This window comes from Chiloscyllium plagiosum, unplaced genomic scaffold (genome assembly GCF_037043375.1).
Source record: "Chiloscyllium plagiosum isolate Xiang-an unplaced genomic scaffold, Cpla_swu_hap1 HiC_scaffold_21, whole genome shotgun sequence".
NCBI classification, from domain to species: domain Eukaryota; kingdom Metazoa; phylum Chordata; class Chondrichthyes; order Orectolobiformes; family Hemiscylliidae; genus Chiloscyllium; species Chiloscyllium plagiosum.
Genome location: NW_028270159.1, coordinates 29,933,292 through 29,952,874, shown reverse-complemented (window position 1 = coordinate 29,952,874; position 19,583 = coordinate 29,933,292). Strand labels below are relative to the sequence as shown.

Here is a 19,583-nt window from a genome sequence, read left to right as displayed (position 1 = left end):
CTCGATAAGATGAAAAAGTAATTCACAACAGGTCGGATTGCTGTTACTTCCCCTTTCCACACAGGAATATCATAGACAAAGATATCAACTTTAGAATGAAAATAAATCCTTCTTATTTCCTCAAAACCAACTTCCTTATTTCACTGAGCAGTGAAAACACTTGGATGGTAGGACTTGAAATGTGTTAGCATGAAAGATTATTGTCTGTTTATTTGTTGCTTCAAGTTTTCTTTTGTTTTTAAGGCTTGCTTCTGGAGTTTTGAGCTTGCAACTGATTCTCGCAGTTTTGCTTCAGCTTTGTGTGTTACAAACTTCGCTTTTGTCCTTATTTTTTCTGTAGTTGAATCATCTTTGAAACAAGATGATAAAGAGGTCCAAGTGGATGTTCAGGACCTTGGTTATGAAACCTGTGGAAAAAGTGAAAATGATGCGGACAGGGATGACAGCAGTAGTCCAGGTAGACGGCATGAGCATAGAAATCCTAACTAATGCTCAGGAAGCATGAGGGATAGGACTGTTTATTTTCTGTAAAACACATTAACTTCATTTTCTCATTTCAAGCTAAAATGTGCTTATTGATTATTTTCAGCTCAGTAGTTTAAGTCCCAAATTTGAGAAATAATGGCATGTAACTGACTACGTGTTGAACTAAGTTGTCAGTACTTGAACTGACTCCAAGCTATTTCTGGGTGAACTAAAGCAATAAATTTTCTGCCACATCTTAGATGCGTTGTCCTGCAACAAATGTTTTGATCGGATAGTAATGAATTGGCACAGCAATCTTCTGTCTTAAATTTCTGCATGTTTATTCTGTTGCCTTCAGCTGTGCTTTTTGTTGTCTTGTCTTCCTTATTTCAAATTACTGGGATTTGTGATGGCTTTTTGCATGGAGAACGATAGCAGTTGTCTTAATTCATATCGTTCAAAATTCATGAATAAGACTAAACAGCTGGAATTAATAAAAGCTGTCCTTTTTAATATTTGTATTTTCATCCCACAGACACAGTAAGTCATTTACCAGGTCATCACTATGGTGACGCAACCGTTCCCTCCGTACTTAAATTAAATCGTCGTTTCTTTTCTATGGAAAATCTTGACACAAACTCATCAACTTCATACCCAAGTTCACCAAGTTTAATTTCACCTAAAATTAGCTTGAAGAACCTTGATGTATTTGATGACTATGGACAGACAGATGATGTGAATGAACTCAAACTTCAAATTGGTGAGCTAAAAGAACAAATTGAGAAGTATCAGAAAGTTATTTGCCATTTGCAGACTTGTATGCGCAAAAATTCCCTATCCAGTGATCAATTGACTGTCTCAGACCATAGCCACCAGGCTACAACACGAGGTTCATATGAAAGACATTCTTTGGATTCCATTCAAAAGGATGATGACAGTAACCATAGTCAGAGAAGACATTCCGTACAGTCTTCAGACCTATCTGTCCAAACCACCCAGAAGATTTCAAATTGTGCATCAAGATCACCAAGTATAGACTTTGGAAGCCAAAGTGAGAAAAGTGACTGGTTGGTATCAAACTGTTGTCAGGATGGACAGCAGGTGCAAAAGTTAAAAGAACAAATGGAACAATTGGAAGATCAGTTGCAGAAAGAGAAGTTGAAAAATGAGGAGCTTCAGGATCAGCTGCATCATCTTCAAGCTAAGTTGACAGCACCATCAGCTCAGAAGTAAATCATTTTAATACATTGCAAACAGTAGTAGCTACATATTGATTACTTTAGAGTTATCGTATGAAATTTAAGAACATGCAGCAGGTAATTTACTTTCACTATGGCAGGCTATGTGGGCTAATTCATTAATTGGGCTAATGTCTGGACAGGAAGTAGAATCAAATGACTACGAAAGCTGCCAGATTGTTTTATAACCTGCCACCCTTCCCTCTTCTGGCCTTTTATATGACTGCATTTCCACAGTATGTGGTTGATTCTTAATGTCCTCTGAAATAGTCTCACAATCACTTAGTTATAAAACGAATTTCTTTTGAAAGAGCATGATGCTTCTTTTCTAAATAGCAAAGAATAAGCAATAAGTAAGATGTTGCCAATGTTATCCAGTTCTAAAAACAAATATATATCGCATGTTCATACATGTAAATATTGGTAAAACAGATTTACTTGGGGAAATGTTGCCAACAAGGTTTTCATCTGTGCCTTTTTATTATTATACTTTATTTCCTAATGCAGACAAGTACAGTAAATCAACAAAAACTAAATAACACTGTGTAGATTTTGTTACACAATGTATTTCTCAACTACATGTGCAAAGTTAAAAGAACATTGAGGAATTAATATGGGCTTAAAATATAGGGCCTAGTATTTTCCAAGGTACAAACTTCAACCAGTGGCTTAGAAATTATAGTCAGGAAAACGGTGTAGTTTCCAGAATATATTAACTTCAGGACTTTTTTTTTTTGCAGGTTTATTATCTGTCTGTATTTAATGAGGACTGAGGTCGGAAGTTAGCGTCAAGGATAGGGTGGGATAGAGTTGGTAGGTTGCAGGGTTAGCTTGTTAAGCCTGGAGGAAACATCCCTGCTCCTTGTTAGACAATAATCAGTGCAGTAAAATCTAGTTTCCTTGTGCATCATATCCTCCTTGCCTCCTTTTCATGAGTTTCCCCAGGCTGAGAAAATCCAGCCAATGAGAGTTTAAAGTATAGAAATTCTTCTGAAATGACGGCACATGGCCTCTTTTTGTTTTTAAAAGTTTCAACAGCTCAACAACTTCATGGCAGCACATTGGTTATCTGTCTGACTTCCATTAATGTCAGAAACTGACCGGTCTGAGGCAGGTTCTGGTCGGAATGGTGATGGAAAAGGATAGACCAGATCTAAAAGTTGTAGTTCTAAGTTGGAGAAAGGCCAATTTTGACGGTATTAGGCAAGAACTTTCGAAAGCTGACTGGGGGCAGATGTTCACAGGTAAAGGGACTGCTGGAAAATGGGAACCCTTCAGAAATGAGATAACAAGAATCCAGAGAAAGTATATTCCTGTCAGGGTGAAAGGGAAGGCTGGTAGGTATGGGAAATGCTGGATGACTAAAGAAATTGAGGGTTTGGTTGAGACAAAGAAGGAAGCATTTGTCAGGTACAGACAGGATAGATCGAGTGAATCCTTAGAGTATAAAGAAAGTAGGAGTATACTTAAGAGGGAAATCAGGAGGGCAAAACGGGGACATAGCTTTGGCAAATAGAATTAAGGAGAATCCAAAGGATTTTTACAAATATATTAAGGACAAAAGGGTAACTAGGGACAGAATAGGGCCCCTCAAAGATCAGCAAGGTGGCCTTTGTGTGGAGTCACAGAAAATTGGGGAGATACTAAATGAATATTTTGCATCAGTATTTACTGTGGAAAAGGATATGGAAGATATAGACTGTAGGGAAATAGATGGTGATACTTGCAAAATGTCCAGATTAGGGAGGAGGAAGTGCTAGATGTCTTGAAACGGTTAAAAGTGGATAAATCCCCAGGATCTGATCAGGGGTACCAGAGAACTCTGTGGGAAGCTAGAGAAGTGATTGTTGGGCCTCTTGCTGAGATATTTGTATCGTCGATAGGCACAGGTGATGTGCCAGAAGCCCGGAGGTTGGCAAACATGGTGCCACTGTTTAAGAAGGGCGGTAAAGTCAAGCCAGGGAATTATAGACCGGTGAGCCTGACCTCGGTGGTGGGCAAGTTGTTGGATGGAATCCTGAGGGACAGGATGTACATGTATTTGGAAAGGCAAGGACTGATTCGGGATGGTCAACATGGCTTTGTACATGGGAGATCAAACTTGATTGAGTTTTTTGAAGAAGTAACAAAGAAGATTGATGAGGGCAGAGCAGTAGATATGATCTATATGGACTTCAGTAAGGTGTTCGACAAGGTTCCCCATCGGAGACTAATTAACAAGGTTAGATCTCATGGAATACAGGGAGAGCTAGCCATTTGAATACAGAACTGGCTCAAAGGTAGAAGACAGAGGGTGGTGGTGGAGGGTGGTTTTTCAGACTGGAGGCCTGTGACCAGTGGAGTACCACAAGGATCGGTGCTGGGCCCTCTACCTTTTTGTCATTTACATAAATGATTTGGATGCGAGCATAAGAGGTACAGTTAGTAAGTTTGCAGATGACACCAAAATTGGAGGTGTAGTGGACAGCGAAGAGGGTTACCTCTGATTTCAACAGGATCTGGACCAGATGGGCCAATGGGCTGAGAAGTGGCAGATGGAGTTTAATTCCGATAAATGAGAGGTGCTGCATTTTGGGAAAGCAAATCTTAGCAGGACTTATACACTTAATGGTAAGGTCCTAGGGAGTGTTGCTGAACAAAGAGACCTTGGAGTGCAGGTTCAAAGCTCCTTGAAAGTGGAGTCGCAGGTAGATAAGATAATGAAGAAGGCATTTGGTATGCTTTCCTTTATTGGTCAGAGTATTGAGTACAGGAGTTGGGAGGTCATGTTGCGGCTGTACAGGACATTGTTTAGGCCAATGTTGGAATATCCCGTGCAATTCTGGTCTCCTTCTTATCGGAAAGATGTTGTGAAACTTGAAAGCGTTCAGAAAAGATCTACAAGGATGTTGCCAGGGTTGGAGGATCTGAGCTACAGGGAGATGCTGAACAGGCTGGGGCTGTATTCCCTGGAGCATCGGAGGCTAAGGGGTGACCTTATAGTGGTTTACAAAAGTATGAAAGGCATGGATAGGATAAAAAGTCTTCTCTGGGGTCGGGGAGTCAAGAACTAGAGGACATAGGTTTAGAGTGAGAGGGGAAAGATATAAAAGAGACCTAAGGGGCAACGTTTTCACGCAGAGGGTGGTACGTGTATGGAATGAGCTGCCAGAGGAAGTGGTTGAGGCTGATACAATTGCAACATTTAAAAGACATTTGGATGGGTATATGAATAGGAAGGGTTTGGAGGGATATGGTCCGGGTGTTGGCAGGTGGGACTAGATTGGGTTGGGATATCTGGTCGACCTGGACGGGTTGGACCGAAGGGTTTGTTTCCATGCTGTACATTTCTATGACTCTATGACTCTATGAATCTATTTGACAGTTTTAAGATTTTAACTTTTTCCACCCAAGTGCACTTGTTATTGGGAGTTAAAGTTACTCCCTTAGGCTTGACATTCGGGGTGAACTTTGAAATTAAAAGAATGACTAGACATCATCTTCAAAACCGAACACTGTTTAACATTGCAGCTGAAACAGAAATCCAAATCATGCAGTGGTCAGGCAGCATCCATATATCTACGTTTCCAGTTGTTGTCGGATTTTCTTTCTGACTTCCATCATTTTTAGTGTTTTCATTTTGTTCAATGGAGCTTAGCTTTGTTGCAAACAAGTTTTCAGTGAAGTCAATATCCTAACTTACTGGGAAATATTCTTTGAGGACTGCTCATGTTGAAAATTCATTTCTCGGAATTATACAATTATGCATGGTTAAATTAAGTTCTGTTAGAAATTGAAGCTCATAAACGAACATGCATCAGAATGTAGAGAGCTAAATTACTCATTTTGATCTATTTTGTTTAGATATGATTCACTGGTGCAGTCACAAGCAAGGGAACTCTCGCATCTCCGACAGCAAATTAAAGAAAGTTTTAATATTTGCACTTTGCACCATCAAACTGTTGTGGATCTTACGAAGGCCTTTGAGGAGCTGCTGCAAGCCAGTGATGTTGATTATTATGTTGGAGAAGCATTTCGCGACCAGCTAAACCAGAGTTTACATCTGGTGGAAACACTAGAGAACAAGTTTAATTGTGGTAAGCTAACAGGAAATTTTGCTGGGTTTGAATTCCTAGTTTTAAAAGGAACATTTATTTAACTATATATTCGTCACCTGACTTAATTTAACATTTGAATATTGCACATGCTTTTGTCCACCATCAGGACTTCCTACTCTTTAACTTTATGGTCATGCTTTTCTGGTAATAATTTCCATTCAGTTTTGATTTTGTTACCTGTTATAATGTAGATGCCGACTCTTGCCACTAGACAGCTCTGAGAACCAAATTTCTGACCCTGACAATGGGAAGAATTTGATAACCCCTCAGGTTGGTCTACACCTGCACTAGGCTGAGGCCAATGTGCTAGTGATTTGCATAACCAGGAAAGTTGGAGGATTTTACACCTAAGTAATAAGGGTCAGGGGACCAAATTTGGGAAGATGAGCTAAATCAAAAGGTTGAGCCAAGCTGAAAGAGAACCATATTAATATGGGAAATATAAATAGATCCTGACAGGTGGAATAGAGGGTAAATCAACAAATAAGGCTAAAAGTTACAAAAGTAATAAAGAACAAAACTTAAGGCTGTATATGTAAAACATGTAGCTTCCAAAATACAACAGATGAACTGAAGGCTCGAATCAAAATAAAGTATGATCTAAAAGCCATCGTAGAGACATGGCTGCAGGGTGACATAAATTGAGGTTTTAACATTGATTGAAGGTAGCCTAGAAAAGGAGTTTATAAAATGTTTTCAGGTTAGTTACTTAGAATAACATGTTCTTGAGCCAACCAGACAGCGTGCTATACCATACCTAGAATTATACAATGCAATAACACTGTTTAATGTCCTCTTTGTGAAGGTGCCCCAGATAGCAGAAATCCTAATATGAATGTATTTTACATACAGTTTGAAGCAAAGGAAAATGGGTCCAGGACTAGTATGTAAAACTTTAAGAGTAATTTGAACAGTATGAAAGCAAAGCTAGCTGCAACGAACTGGTAAATAAGCGATAGCTCTACAGAGATACAGTCGCAGACACTAACATGGATATTTAAGAATACATTGGTTAGTTACTGTATTCCCAAAAGGATCTACCATTTATGGAAATTAGTATCAAAGTTAAAGAGAAACTTTATCATTATACAAAGATGGATGGATGGCAAGTCAGAAAATTGGACAGAATATGAAACAGCAAGTTCATGACTCAAGAAAAATGTTAGTATGCTGATGCAGCAACTCATGTGCAAAGCTAAAAGAATACTTTATTCTATTATGAGGGGATTTGAAATCAAAAGTGTTGAGGCTATGCTTAACTTGTATAGAGCATTAGTGAAACCGCACCTGGAGTACTGTATTGATCTCCTTATTTGATGAAGGATGTAATTGAGTTCACAGCAATTCAATAAAGGTTTACAAGCTAATATCTAGAGTGCGTAGTGTTCTAATGAGGAATGGTTAGTCGGGCTAGTTTCATATCCACTTGGGCTTTAAAGAGCAAGATTGAAACATACACAGTTCTGGGTGGTCTTGATGAGCTGGATGTGGAAAGGGTGTTTCCTCTTGTGGGAGAATGAAAATTTGGGGGTCTTTTTTTTAAATCACAGGGGTCAATTTATAGAATTAGGCCTGAAGTTTCAATTCAAAATTGTACTTTTGGGTAACTGGTGTTTTAAAAAAAAAGTGGTGGAACTTTGAATCCAATTCAGTCTGAGTTTGCACAATCATTTACACTAATTTTAAGAATGTAGTGCTAGAAGCTGACAGTACCCACAAATTGGATTGATCCCCTAGATGAAATTAATCTCCTTTTTCAGTTTTTCATTGAATGTATCACTTGTAGTCCTTCCAGGAGGCTAAAAATGTAAGCTGAATGATTGAGACACAAGATATGTACCTTTTTTTTGACAGGAAGGGAAATTGCCTTTAAAACTTAAGAGCTGATCACTCAACTTCAATCTAACTTGAAAATAGTTTTAAAATGTATAAAAATTATTTTCAGCACTTTTACTCACAGCTACCGTGATTATTAATGCTTATATTTTGCGATAAACACATCTTCTGCTGTATTAATCAAACCTTTACAACTTTTCCTTTTTAGTACCTCAAGGAGTAAATGTTAAGGCTTTTTAAATTATATTTTTAACAGTGCTGACAAATATGCCTGGCTTCTAGAAGTTTTTGCGTAATACTTAGTGGATTTGGTTGAACACTGCTTGTGATATGAATGCAATTTGAGCTAGAACTGCCAATTGTGGTAATTTGCCTGCAGAACTTGACAGATGTTTTCAATTGTTAAATGAATTAAGATCTTATAGGGAACTAGCTCATTAACTACATGCGAAGGTGTTAAGCTCCTCAGAGAATGGAATTAGATTCTGTTTGAATTGACGTTAGTACTTAAGGTTACTTCAAGCTGAGCCTGAATGCATATGGGAGAAACTGCTGGAAGTGGCCCGAGTTGTTCCCAAAAATTTTCAGAGAAATGTGCAGTGAGATAGTGAATTCTGAATAATGAAGAAGCTGTGTGTATTGCAATGGGAAGTTTTCTTACGATAAGCAGTACTTCCTTTGTTGTGAATCAAATAATGTAATAACTAAAGATTTCCTGATGCAAGAATTGTTAAAACCAAAGAAAAAACATAGTCGACATCAGTTATCTTGAACTGGATATGCCTCACTAACATTAATAAAATGAGCTTTTTAAAAATGGAATTCTATTTTAAAATGGAATAATGAGAAAAACAGTTTTAACCTGTCAAGTCCTGTGACCCTTCATCAAAACCTGCCAGAGCTGCTGAGTTTCTCCCAGCATTTTCTGTTTTCATTTCACTTCTCCAATATCCGAAGTTCTTTGTTTTATTTTATTTGTTAAAGACTGCTTTAAGGAATTTGCACTGGGCACAAAATTAGTTTTAAATTCATATTAACTTTGCACTGAAATAATCCATGCTTCTTTGGCCATTTGTTTATTGCAGGTGATATATCTTCTGTTGGAGACCACACACTTCTTGATTTCTCTTCAAGGTAATGACAAAATGGACATTCAGAACTTTTGCAAGCCATGATTTATGTTCTTTGTTTCAGTTTATCTGATCCCAATTTGATGTCATTATGCCTTTATATCAAGATTAATCTGTATTATTCACTAGTTCCTGTTTAAAAAAGGACTTTGATGTGCCGATCGATGTACTGTTATTTATTTTGACTTTGAAGAAATCTGAAATTTCATTTTAATTGTATTTTTCCTGGATATTTGATTGTAATACGCAGCAGGCAGATTTAATCTAATGATACACTGCTATCGTTATTTGTTCGTGGGATGCGCGTGTCACTGGCTAGGCCACATGTATTGCCCATCCTTAGTACCTCTGGCATTGGCTGTGGTGAGCTATCTTCTTGAATCCCTGCAGTCTATTTGATGGAGGGACACCACAATGCTGTTGTGGAGGGAGTTCCAGGGTTTTGACGCAGTGGCAGCAAAGGAGTGGCATTATAGTTGTAAAACATAATAGTATGTGGCTTGGACAGTGGTGCTGTTCTCTTGCATATGAAGCCTTTTCCTTCTCATTGGTATATATTAAAGGTTTGGAAGATGTTGGTGAGTTGCTGCAGTGCATCTTGTAGATGGCGCACACTTCTGTCACTGAGCATTGGTGTTGAAAGGAATGGAAGTCGAAGGTGGATGGGGTGATAATCAGTTAGATTGCTTTGTCAAGGGTGTTGTCAAGCTGCTTGAGTGTTGTTGGAGCTGCACTTACGCCCAGTCAAATAGACCTTCTTCCAACTCACCTCTGACTTATACCTTGTAGATGGTAAAATCATTGAGGAGACAGGAGGTGAATTACCCACCTCAAAATTCCTAGCTTCTGACTTGGTTTTTGTAGCTATCACTTGAATGACTAGTTCAGTTCAGTTTCTGATCAATAATAACCTCACAGAATGTAGATAGTGGAGAATTCAGTAATGATAATGCTATTGAATGTCAAGGGGCATTGGTTAGATTCTCTTTTGATGGAGATGTCCATTGTCTTCTGTGGCGTAAATGTTACTTGCATTTGCAATCTTTCTGAAGTATTAATGGCTTAGCAAGTTATTTGATTATTCTGCATAAGCAAATTCTACTTACAAAGGAGGATTCGGTGCCAAAACATTTCATTTTTGACATTAAAATATTTTGTGGGTCATTGACAATGCTTCAGTTTAATAGTGACCCTATTGTATTTTGGAACGTTTCTGGGCAAATGGGGCTATACACTCAGTGCAAGCTGCCACTTCTAGCAAAACTCCAAAACCACAGACATTATGACACTTTTTGGATACCTCAGTCATTTACACAAATTCACTAATGCCAGCATTTTTAACCAATTTGATTCAAAAGAATGAAATGTAAGAAATCAGTTTCACAGCCAGATGTTTGTTAGTTCAGTACAGCTAGCTTCTTTTCCCACTAATTTCAATTTACCACACATTTCCATTTTGTTAACAGCATGGATTAAATCACTCTGTTGGGTGTAGCTCTGTGTAAACCATATTAGTAATTGATTCATTATACTCAACAGCTATCATCTTACTATATCTTAATAGTAAACTTCTCATGATGGAGAGGACAGTTACTATGCCTTCAAATTAACTGTTGCGCTACAATTCGTTTTACACTGTTTTTGTAATTTTAGGTGACGTACAACATTTATAACTTTAGAGTATGAAATACATTATCAATATCTTAAACTAATAAGCTTAATGATTAATGCATTATTTAACTGTGTGGTGGACAACTTTTTCTCCAAGCATTTTATTGCATTATTTCTATAATAGTGGTTACAGCTAATTTGAAATGCATCAATTTGTAAATCTTAATATAGTGTTTATTTTTATGTTTATTACAGTCATTTGTTAAAATTAAAGGTCAGTCTCTTGATGTAGCAACACGACTTGTACTAGGAAAACCAAACCAAAAGAATTCCATGCTTGTGCTATAAATTTCTTCACAAATGAAAACCATACATTGGATATCCAGTTGACCATAGATGGAGAGAGCAGTGAGGAAATGGTTTACAAGCTGAGTATATATGAGGTGTTTATTGAGAGAGACCCAAAGGGCAGATATTGTACTCCTTGCTAAGTTTTCACGAGTTTAAATTAAACAAATAATCACTTTTAAAGCCATTATGCAGCCTTCCTGTGAATGTTTTCCCTATTTGCAAGATATACTATTGCAGAGTGCTGTGATCCCAGTATGAACCCTTAGCTCACTAAAGCCAAGTGGCATAAAACTTTCCCCATACCAAACCTACAGTTAGCTCATGCAGCTTTTATTCAACTTCAGTCTGTTAGCCTTTTATAAAGCTTTCATGAGGTAGGTGATGGCCTAGTGGTATTATCACTCAACTATTAATCCAGAGACCCAGTAATGTTTTGGGAACCTGGATTTGAATCCCACCGCAGTAGATGGCAGAATTTGAATTCAATAATAATTTGGAAATAAGGATCTGATGATAATAGACCCATTGTTGATTGTCAGGAAAGACCCATCTTGGTTCAGTGACATCCTTTAGGGAAGGAAATCTGCCATCTTTACTTGGTCCAGCCGACATGTAACTCCAGACACACAGCAATGTGGTTGATTCATTGGTGCCCAGATCCCATGAGTGATTTTAAAAAACAGATTTGTTTGAAATCTTTTTAATGCGATAAGGTGGTGAAATTTTTGTTCATAGCCTTGTACTTTAATAATTAATTGCCATGGAGGAAATGGCACTAGTGTAGTGCTAAGTGAGTCCAGTCTTCTTGCCCTCACCTCATAAGTCAGAATTTTGTGGCTTCAGCCCCTACTTGAGGTTTACACTCCAGTGCAATATTGAGAAAATACATTTCTTAAAGTGTTATCTTTTGGACAAGACATTAAACATTAAGAGATGAACATGAAAGAATCCAAAACAAAAGATTAGAAAAGAGGAATCTCCTCCTAGTGCTGTGAAAAACATTTATCTTTCAATGTCAGCCAAAAAGAGATTTGTTAATTAATTAGTTAGTTTTAGTTATGTTTCTGCTGCGAAATGGCAAGAAGTACATTGCTGGAGATAATCATGATAAATAAGATTCTACAGTCTGTACTAATAATTGAACAGCTTGTATATTAGACAGATTTGCATTGTGATATTTCATTCATGCGTTTTGCACTGTTTCCCCTTCTGCAGTGCTTCACATGAAGGGGAAAAATTGAATTCCATGGCAAACTTGAATGTAGGAGTACTTCTAAAATAGAGGAGAACATTTACATCTCTGTTAGTATGAGTGGTTGAGGCAGGTGCTGTTCCAGCACCTTTGATTAAATTGAATAATCTGGTGAGGCTAAGAATTGCACACTAATCCTAATGCATTTATTAATCTCATGCCACTGTTTCTAAGATAATGGATCCTCTGAATGCTGAACAGAAGAATTCTTTAAGCTAGAGAAATCAATCCATTCATTGCACTGAAGAACGTGCAAGCAGGAACACAGTTTAGTTTATCTGTGAGAAATATTGATAAAAGTGGCTCAGTAACCTTATTTTGGAAAAAATTTTGAGGTTAGTTAATATATGGATGAGTTGATTGATGCATCTTCATGTTTTGATAGTTACTGTGTTCCTTCAGTTATTCTGTCAAAAATTCAGTTTGTCTACTTCGTGTAGGCTAAAACCAAAAGTGGACTAGTTCTTTTTTGATTGGGTGGGGGAAGCTGTTGGGAGTTCTCATATAATGTTTTTCTGTGCTTTAAGCAACTGTAAGAATAGTGCGTGATTCCTTTCTCGGCTTCAATGCCTGTGCAAATGCCTTAGATGTGCTTTGAACAAGTTTAAGGTTTATGGCTTCTGGCATGCACTTCATGTAAACAAGCATGCTATCCAAATTTAGTCCCATCTACCGAGAGTCTCTCTTCTCCTTCTCTTTGGCTAGTCCTCGCAATCTTCAACATGAAGTTCTCTACCTTCGAAAGCAGCTAGAAAGTGAGCGCAAACAGTTGCACAAGCAGCTGAATGAACTTCTTCATGAGAATCAGGCCTTGTCACAGGCAACAAAAAATCAACTTGATCAGTAAGTTTATACTCTGCATTAATCTGGGCAATCATGTGCAATGATAGTAGTTTACTATTGGAACAGTTTATTCAGACAAAAATATTCTTATTACAAAGTTACGGCTGTTTGATCAACTTGAAGGAATGTTCTGGAAATATAGATGTGATAGTTTTTGAACTTTCAGTTAAACTCTGGTGTAAACGCTACCAAGGATTGGGAAGGAAGTTAGGGAATGGGAAAGGAGGATCTTTGAAATTGGACAACTCCGTGTTGAGTCCTCCGGGCTGTAGGCTGCTCAGATGGAAGGTGAGGTGTTCCTTCAATTTGCAGCTTACAGCCCGGAGGATTCAACATTGGGTTCCCCAATTTCAAATAACATCCCTTTCCATATCCCCTGACTCCATCCTAGCATCTGTGTAGATTAGAGCCTTAGTTGTCTGTATGGTTCAACTACTTATTAAATATTCAGGGAATCCAGACTTTTGCATTCCAAGCGCTGAAGTAAGAGTTGTAATCCAAATTACAATTGTGATTCAAATTCTGGTGTCATTCATGTAAATTGACTTGAAATTTACAGCTAAAACTGAGGATATACCATGATAAGACTATACTCTGGCACTAACAACAGCCTGGAGACAGATCAGTGTTGCAATAGGCTATTTCTGGACAATGTCAGTTTTGGTTGGTTTACTGAAGAAAGTGCTGTAGTGGAATTAGCATAGAACCTTCCACTTTCCTATTAAGACAGAGTTTTTGTGAGGGGGTTTCTGTTCCAGACTGATGACTGCCACGAGCTGAAGTTAACGCATACCAGCTGGAGCTTAGTTCTTTGTAGTCTTAACACATCATAGGAATTCTGCTGTAAAATCGCCTAAAACTTTTACAGTTTTTTTTAATGTAAATAAGATCCTAGCAATGTCCTTTGTCGCATTTGGTAATGATCAGGGTGATTTGGAGGCTCTTGTCAAGATCAAATTGAAGTGCTGCAGTCTTTTAATTTGTTGCTCACTGAACATATTGTCTTTGTTTATTGTGCTCCATGTATTGAAAGGAAATGTTTAAATCTAAGCTACAGAAAAGTTGATTATTATACGCAAAGCTGATTTTTTTTTTCCCCTGTAGGCTTTCAAAAGAGGTGCAAGAAAAGAACAAAGTTATTTATTGCCTACAGCAACAGTTGAAACATCAATCATATGTGCCATCCACCAGCCAAGTCTCTTCAGACTCTGAGATATCTGACAGAAATTCTGTTAGTTCACATGAAAGTCGATCAACCACATCTGAACCACCAATCCCTGCTGAAAATAAAAGAAAGTACCATAATGGTAAACAGCGAAGTTTTCAAAGGAGACTTTCATATAAGTCACCAGGTTAGTTGCATTCTTGCTGAGAAGTGACATTTTAGAGTTTGAGCAAAAATTCATGAGTGCTTAACATTTGGTAGAAATCTTGAAACAGTTCTTGATTTTTTTTTTGCAAAAATGTAGTTTTCTGCAGCACCTTTTTATGGCCTCAATACATCCTGGAGTAGTTCACAGCTATTCAAAGTAATTTTAAAGTCAGTGATTTTGCAAAGTGGTTTTTAGTTGGTTTGCATATAACAGTCAGGCTGGAGGAACACAGCAAGCCAGGTAGCATCAGGAGGTGGAGAAATCAACACTTCAGGTTTAACCCTTCTTCAGGACTGGGGTTGGGTGTAGGGGTAGCTGCAGATAAAGAGGGTGATGGGGGCAGGGTGGTGAAGTGGGAATAGGTGAAGACAGGTGAGGGGTGTGACCTGGTTGGTCAGTGGCAGGGAGGAGTGGAAGGGATGGGAAAGGGCTGGGAAGGAAGTTAGGGAATGGGAAAGGAGGATATTTGAAATTGGACAACTCCGTGTTGAGTCCTCCGGGCTGTAGGCTGCTCAGGTGGAAGGTGAGGTGTTCCTTCAATTTGCAGCTTACAGCCCGGAGGATTCAACATTGGGTTCCCCAATTTCAAATAACCCCTGTTCCCATCCCCTGACTCCATCCTAGCCCCTCCCCATCCCTTCCACTCTTCCCTGCCACCAACCGGATTTCTTCCTCCCATTGACCAACAAGCTCATACCCTCTACCTGTCTTCAACTACTTCCACTTTGCCATCCTGCCCTGCCACCCCCTTTACCTGCAGCTCCCCCTACACCCACCCTCAATCCTGAAGAAGGGTTACACCTGAAACATTGACTTCTCCACCTCCCTGATGCTGCCTGGCTCGCTGTGTTCTTCATGCCCCTTGCCCATCTATTTTGGATTCCAGCATCTGCAGTAATTTTGTCTCTTGCATATAATAGTAAAAAAAAGTGAAAGTTTTGTTATGATGACAATAAGTGATCACTATCTGGGAGATTACATTTCCTCTTCTGATAATGAGTAGGAATATTTAATAACTCAAAGTTTGTGAGAAGATTTGTAGCTCGGGTGCTCATTGTTGTGGTTCTGTTCGCCAAGCTGGGAATTTGTGTTGCAGACGTTTCGTCCCCTGTCTAGGTGACATCCTCAGTGCTTGGGAGCCTCCTGTGAAGAGCATCTGTGATGTTTCCTTCTGCATTTATAGTGGTATAAATGCCGGAGGAAACATCACAGAAGCGCTTCACAGGAGGCTTCCAAGCACTGAGGATGTCACCTAGACAGGGGACGAAACGTCTGCAACACAAATTCCCAGCTTGGTGAACAGAACCACAACATATTTAATAACTCTATTTTGTTCCTTTAGAACCAACATTTTACAATTATCCATCTCATCAGGTTGTTTGTAAATGAACCTCTTTGATATTAAAGTAATAGCTGTTCCTTCACTTATCCTTTAGTATCTCTGCCAATGCTTCCAGTGTTTCAGAATCTCCTGCATTCTGAAGTTTTGTTAACTTTAAAGCACCATTTGTATGTTCTGATTGCCATATCACCCTTGAACTTTCTTTATACAATTTTTTTTTCCAAGAATTTGAAGTAGACTTTTTAGCTTTGTAGTGTGTGAGTTCTTCAATGAAATAAGGTATTGAGTATAATTCAGTGTATGCAATTGTATGATCAACCTACCATCTTCTTACCTGCACCCTCTTTTCAGTTTTATCTCCTCTCCTGTTTTTCTGTTTCTCTTCTCTTCTCTTTTTCTCTTCTCTTCTCGCGCTGGCTCTCTCTTCTCGCGCTGGCTCTCTCTTCTCGCGCTGGCTCTCCTCGCGCTGGCTCTCTCTTCTCGCGCTGGCTCTCTCTTCTCGCGCTGGCTCTCTCTTCTCGCGCTGGCTCTCTCTTCTCGCGCTGGCTCTCTCTTCTCGCGCTGGCTCTCTCTTCTCGCGCTGGCTCTCTCGTCTCGCGCTGGCTCTCTCGTCTCGCGCTGGCTCTCTCGTCTCGCGCTGGCTCGCTCTCTTCTCGCGCTGGCTCGCTCTCTTCTCGCGCTGGCTCGCTCTCTTCTCGCGCTGGCTCGCTCTCTTCTCGCGCTCTCTCGCGCTCTCTTCTCGCGCTCTCTCGCGCTCTCTTCTCGCGCTCTCTTCTCGCGCTCTCTTCTCGCGCTCTCTCTCGCTCTCTTCTCGCGCTCTCTCGCGCTCTCTTCTCGCGCTCTCTCGCGCTCTCTTCTCGCGCTCTCTCTCGCTCTCTTCTCGCGCTCTCTCTCGCTCTCTTCTCGCGCGCTCTCTCGCTCTCTTCTCGCGCGCTCTCTCGCGCTCTCTCGCGCTCTCTCGCGCTCTCTTCTCGCGCTCTCTTCTCGCGCTCTCTTCTCGCGCTCTCTTCTCGCGCTCTCTTCTCGCGCTCTCTTCTCGCGCTCTCTTCTCGCGCTCTCTTCTCGCGCTCTCTTCTCGCGCTCTCTTCTCGCGCTCTCTTCTCGCGCTCTCTTCTCGCGCTCTCTTCTCGCGCTCTCTTCTCGCGCTCTCTTCTCGCGCTCTCTTCTCGCGCTCTCTTCTCGCGCTCTCTTCTCGCGCTCTCTTCTCGCGCTCTCTTCTCGCGCTCTCTTCTCGCGCTCTCTTCTCGCGCTCTCTTCTCGCGCTCTCTTCTCGCGCTCTCTTCTCGCGCTCTCTTCTCGCGCTCTCTTCTCGCGCTCTCTTCTCGCGCTCTCTTCTCGCGCTCTCTTCTCGCGCTCTCTTCTCGCGCTCTCTTCTCGCGCTCTCTTCTCGCGCTCTCTTCTCGCGCTCTCTTCTCGCGCTCTCTTCTCGCGCTCTCTTCTCGCGCTCTCTTCTCGCGCTCTCTTCTCGCGCTCTCTTCTCGCGCTCTCTCTTCCGCTCTCTCTTCTCGCGCTCTCTTCCGCTCTCTCTCTCTCTTCTCGCGCTCTCTTCTCGCGCTCTCCCGCTCTCTCTCTCTCTTCTCGCGCTCTCTTCTCGCGCTCTCCCGCTCTCTCTCTCTCTTCTCGCGCTCTCTTCTCGCGCTCTCCCGCTCTCTCTCTCTCTTCTCGCGCTCTCTTCTCGCGCTCTCTTCTCGCGCTCTCTTCTCGCGCTCTCCCGCTCTCTCTCTCTCTTCTCGCGCTCTCTTCTCGCGCTCTCTTCTCGCGCTCTCTTCTCGCGCTCTCTTCTCGCGCTCTCTTCTCGCGCTCTCTTCCACTCTCTCTCTCTCTTCTCGCGCTCTCCCGCTCTCTCTCTCTCTTCTCGCGCTCTCGCGCTCTCTCTCTCTCTTCTCGCGCTCTCGCGCTCTCTCCTCGCGCTCTCTCTCGCGCTCTCTTCTCGCGCGCTCTCTCGCGCTCTCTTCTCGCGCGCTCTCGCGCGCTCTCTCGCGCTCTCTCGCGCTCTCTCGCGCTCTCTCGCGCGCTCTCTTCTCGCGCGCGCTCTCTCTCTCTCTCTCTCCGCGCGAGAGAGAGAGAGCGCGCGCGCCTCTCGCTCTCTCTCTCTCCGCGCTCTCGCTCTCTCGCTCTCTCGCTCTCTCTCTCGCTCTCTCTCTCGCTCTCTCTCTCGCTCTCTCTCTCGCTCTCTCTCTCGCTCTCTCTCCGTGCTCTCTCTCTCTCTCTCTCTCTCTCTCTCTCTCGCTCTCTCTCGCTCTCTCTCTCCGCGCTCTCTCTCTCCCCGCTCTCTCTCTCTCCCCGCTCTCTCTCACTCTCTTCTCGCGCTCTCTCTCACTCTCTTCTCGCGCTCTCTCACGCTCTCTTCTCACGCTCTCTCTCGCGCTCTCCCGCTCTCTCTCTCTCTTCTCGCGCTCTCTCTCACTCTCTTCTCGCGCTCTCTCTCGCTCTCTTCTCGCGCTCGCGCGCGCGCGCTCTCTCTCTCTCTCTCCGCGCAAGAGAGAGAGAGCGCGCGCCTCTCTCTCTCTCTCTCTCTCGCTCTCTCTCTCTCTCTCTCCGCTCTCTCTCTCTCTCGCTCTCGCTCTCGCTCTCTCTCTCGCTCTCTTCTCGCGCTCTCTTCTCGCGCTCTCTTCTCGCGCTCTCTTCTCGCGCTCTCTTCTCGCGCTCTCTTCTCGCGCTCTCTTCTCGCGCTCTCTTCTCGCGCTCTCTTCTCGCGCTCTCTTCTCGCGCTCTCTTCTCGCGCTCTCTTCTCGCGCTCTCTTCTCGCGCTCTCTTCTCGCGCTCTCTTCTCGCGCTCTCTTCTCGCGCTCTCTTCTCGCGCTCTCTTCTCGCGCTCTCTTCTCGCGCTCTCTTCTCGCGCTCTCTTCTCGCGCTCTCTTCTCGCGCTCTCTTCTCGCGCTCTCTTCTCGCGCTCTCTTCTCGCGCTCTCCCGCTCTCTCTCTCTTCTCGCGCTCTCTCACGCTCTCTTCTCACGCTCTCTCTCGCGCTCTCCCGCTCTCTCTCTCTCTTCTCGCGCTCTCTCTCACTCTCTTCTCGCGCTCTCTCACGCTCTCTTCTCACGCTCTCTCTCGCGCTCTCCCGCTCTCTCTCTCTCTTCTCGCGCTCTCTCTCGCACTCTCTCTCGCTCTCTTCTCTCGCTCTCTCTCGCTCTCTTCTCGCGCTCTCTTCTCGCGCTCTCTCGCGCTCTCTTCTCGCGCTCTCTCTCGCTCTCTTCTCGCGCTCTCTCTCGCTCTCTTCTCGCGCTCTCTCTCGCTCTCTTCTCGCGCTCTCTCTCGCTCTCTTCTCGCGCTCTCTCTCGCTCTCTTCTCGCGCTCTCTCTCGCTCTCTTCTCTCGCGCTCTTCTCGCGCTCTTCTCGCGCTCTTCTCGCGCTCTTCTCGCGCTCTTCTCGCGCTCTCTCGCGCTCTCTCGCGCTCTCTCGCGCTCGCGCGCGCGCGCTCTCTTCTCGCGCTCGCGCGCGCGCGCTCTCTCTCTCTCCGCGCGAGAGAGAGAGAGAGCGCGCGCCTCTCTCTCTCTCTCTCTCTCTCTCTCGCTCTCTCTCTCTCCGCGCTCTCTCTCTCGCTCTCTCTCTCGCTCTCTCTCTCGCTCTCGCTCTCGCTCTCGCTCTCGCTCTCGCTCTCTCCGCGCTCTCTCTCTCTCCGCGCTCTCTCTCTCTCCGCGCTCTCTCTCTCTCCGCGCTCTCTCTCTCTCCCCGCTCTCTCTCTCTCTCTCTCGCTTCTCGCGCTCTCTTCTCGCGCTCTCTTCTCGCGCTCTCTTCTCGCGCTCTCTTCTCGCGCTCTCTTCTCGCGCTCTCTCTCGCTCTCTTCTCGCGCTCTCTCTCGCTCTCTTCTCGCGCTCGCGCGCGCGCGCTCTCTCTCTCTCTCTCCGCGCAAGAGAGAGAGAGCGCGCGCCTCTCTCTCTCTCTCTCTCTCTCGCTCTCTCTCTCTCTCCGCGCTCTCTCTCTCTCTCGCTCTCGCTCTCGCTCTCGCTCTCGCTCTCGCTCTCGCTCTCTCTCTCGCTCTCTCCGCGCTCTCTCGCGCTCTCTTCTCGCGCTCTCTTCTCGCGCTCTCTTCTCGCGCTCTCTTC

General features: G+C 42.9%; 1 protein-coding gene across 2 annotated transcripts in view; it reads left to right on the top strand.

Moving 5' to 3' along the window:
- Positions 1–19,583, top strand: part of cdk5rap2 (CDK5 regulatory subunit associated protein 2) — a 110,484-nt gene that overhangs the window by 38,764 nt on the left and 52,137 nt on the right. For both annotated transcript variants that reach the window (XM_043720082.2, XM_043720083.2), the window contains exons 25-30: positions 341–457; positions 1,001–1,694; positions 5,547–5,779; positions 8,722–8,770; positions 12,686–12,823; positions 13,928–14,175. In XM_043720082.2, coding sequence (XP_043576017.2) covers positions 341–457; positions 1,001–1,694; positions 5,547–5,779; positions 8,722–8,770; positions 12,686–12,823; positions 13,928–14,175 — 1,479 coding nt within the window. The remainder of the gene's footprint in view (positions 1–340; positions 458–1,000; positions 1,695–5,546; positions 5,780–8,721; positions 8,771–12,685; positions 12,824–13,927; positions 14,176–19,583) is intronic.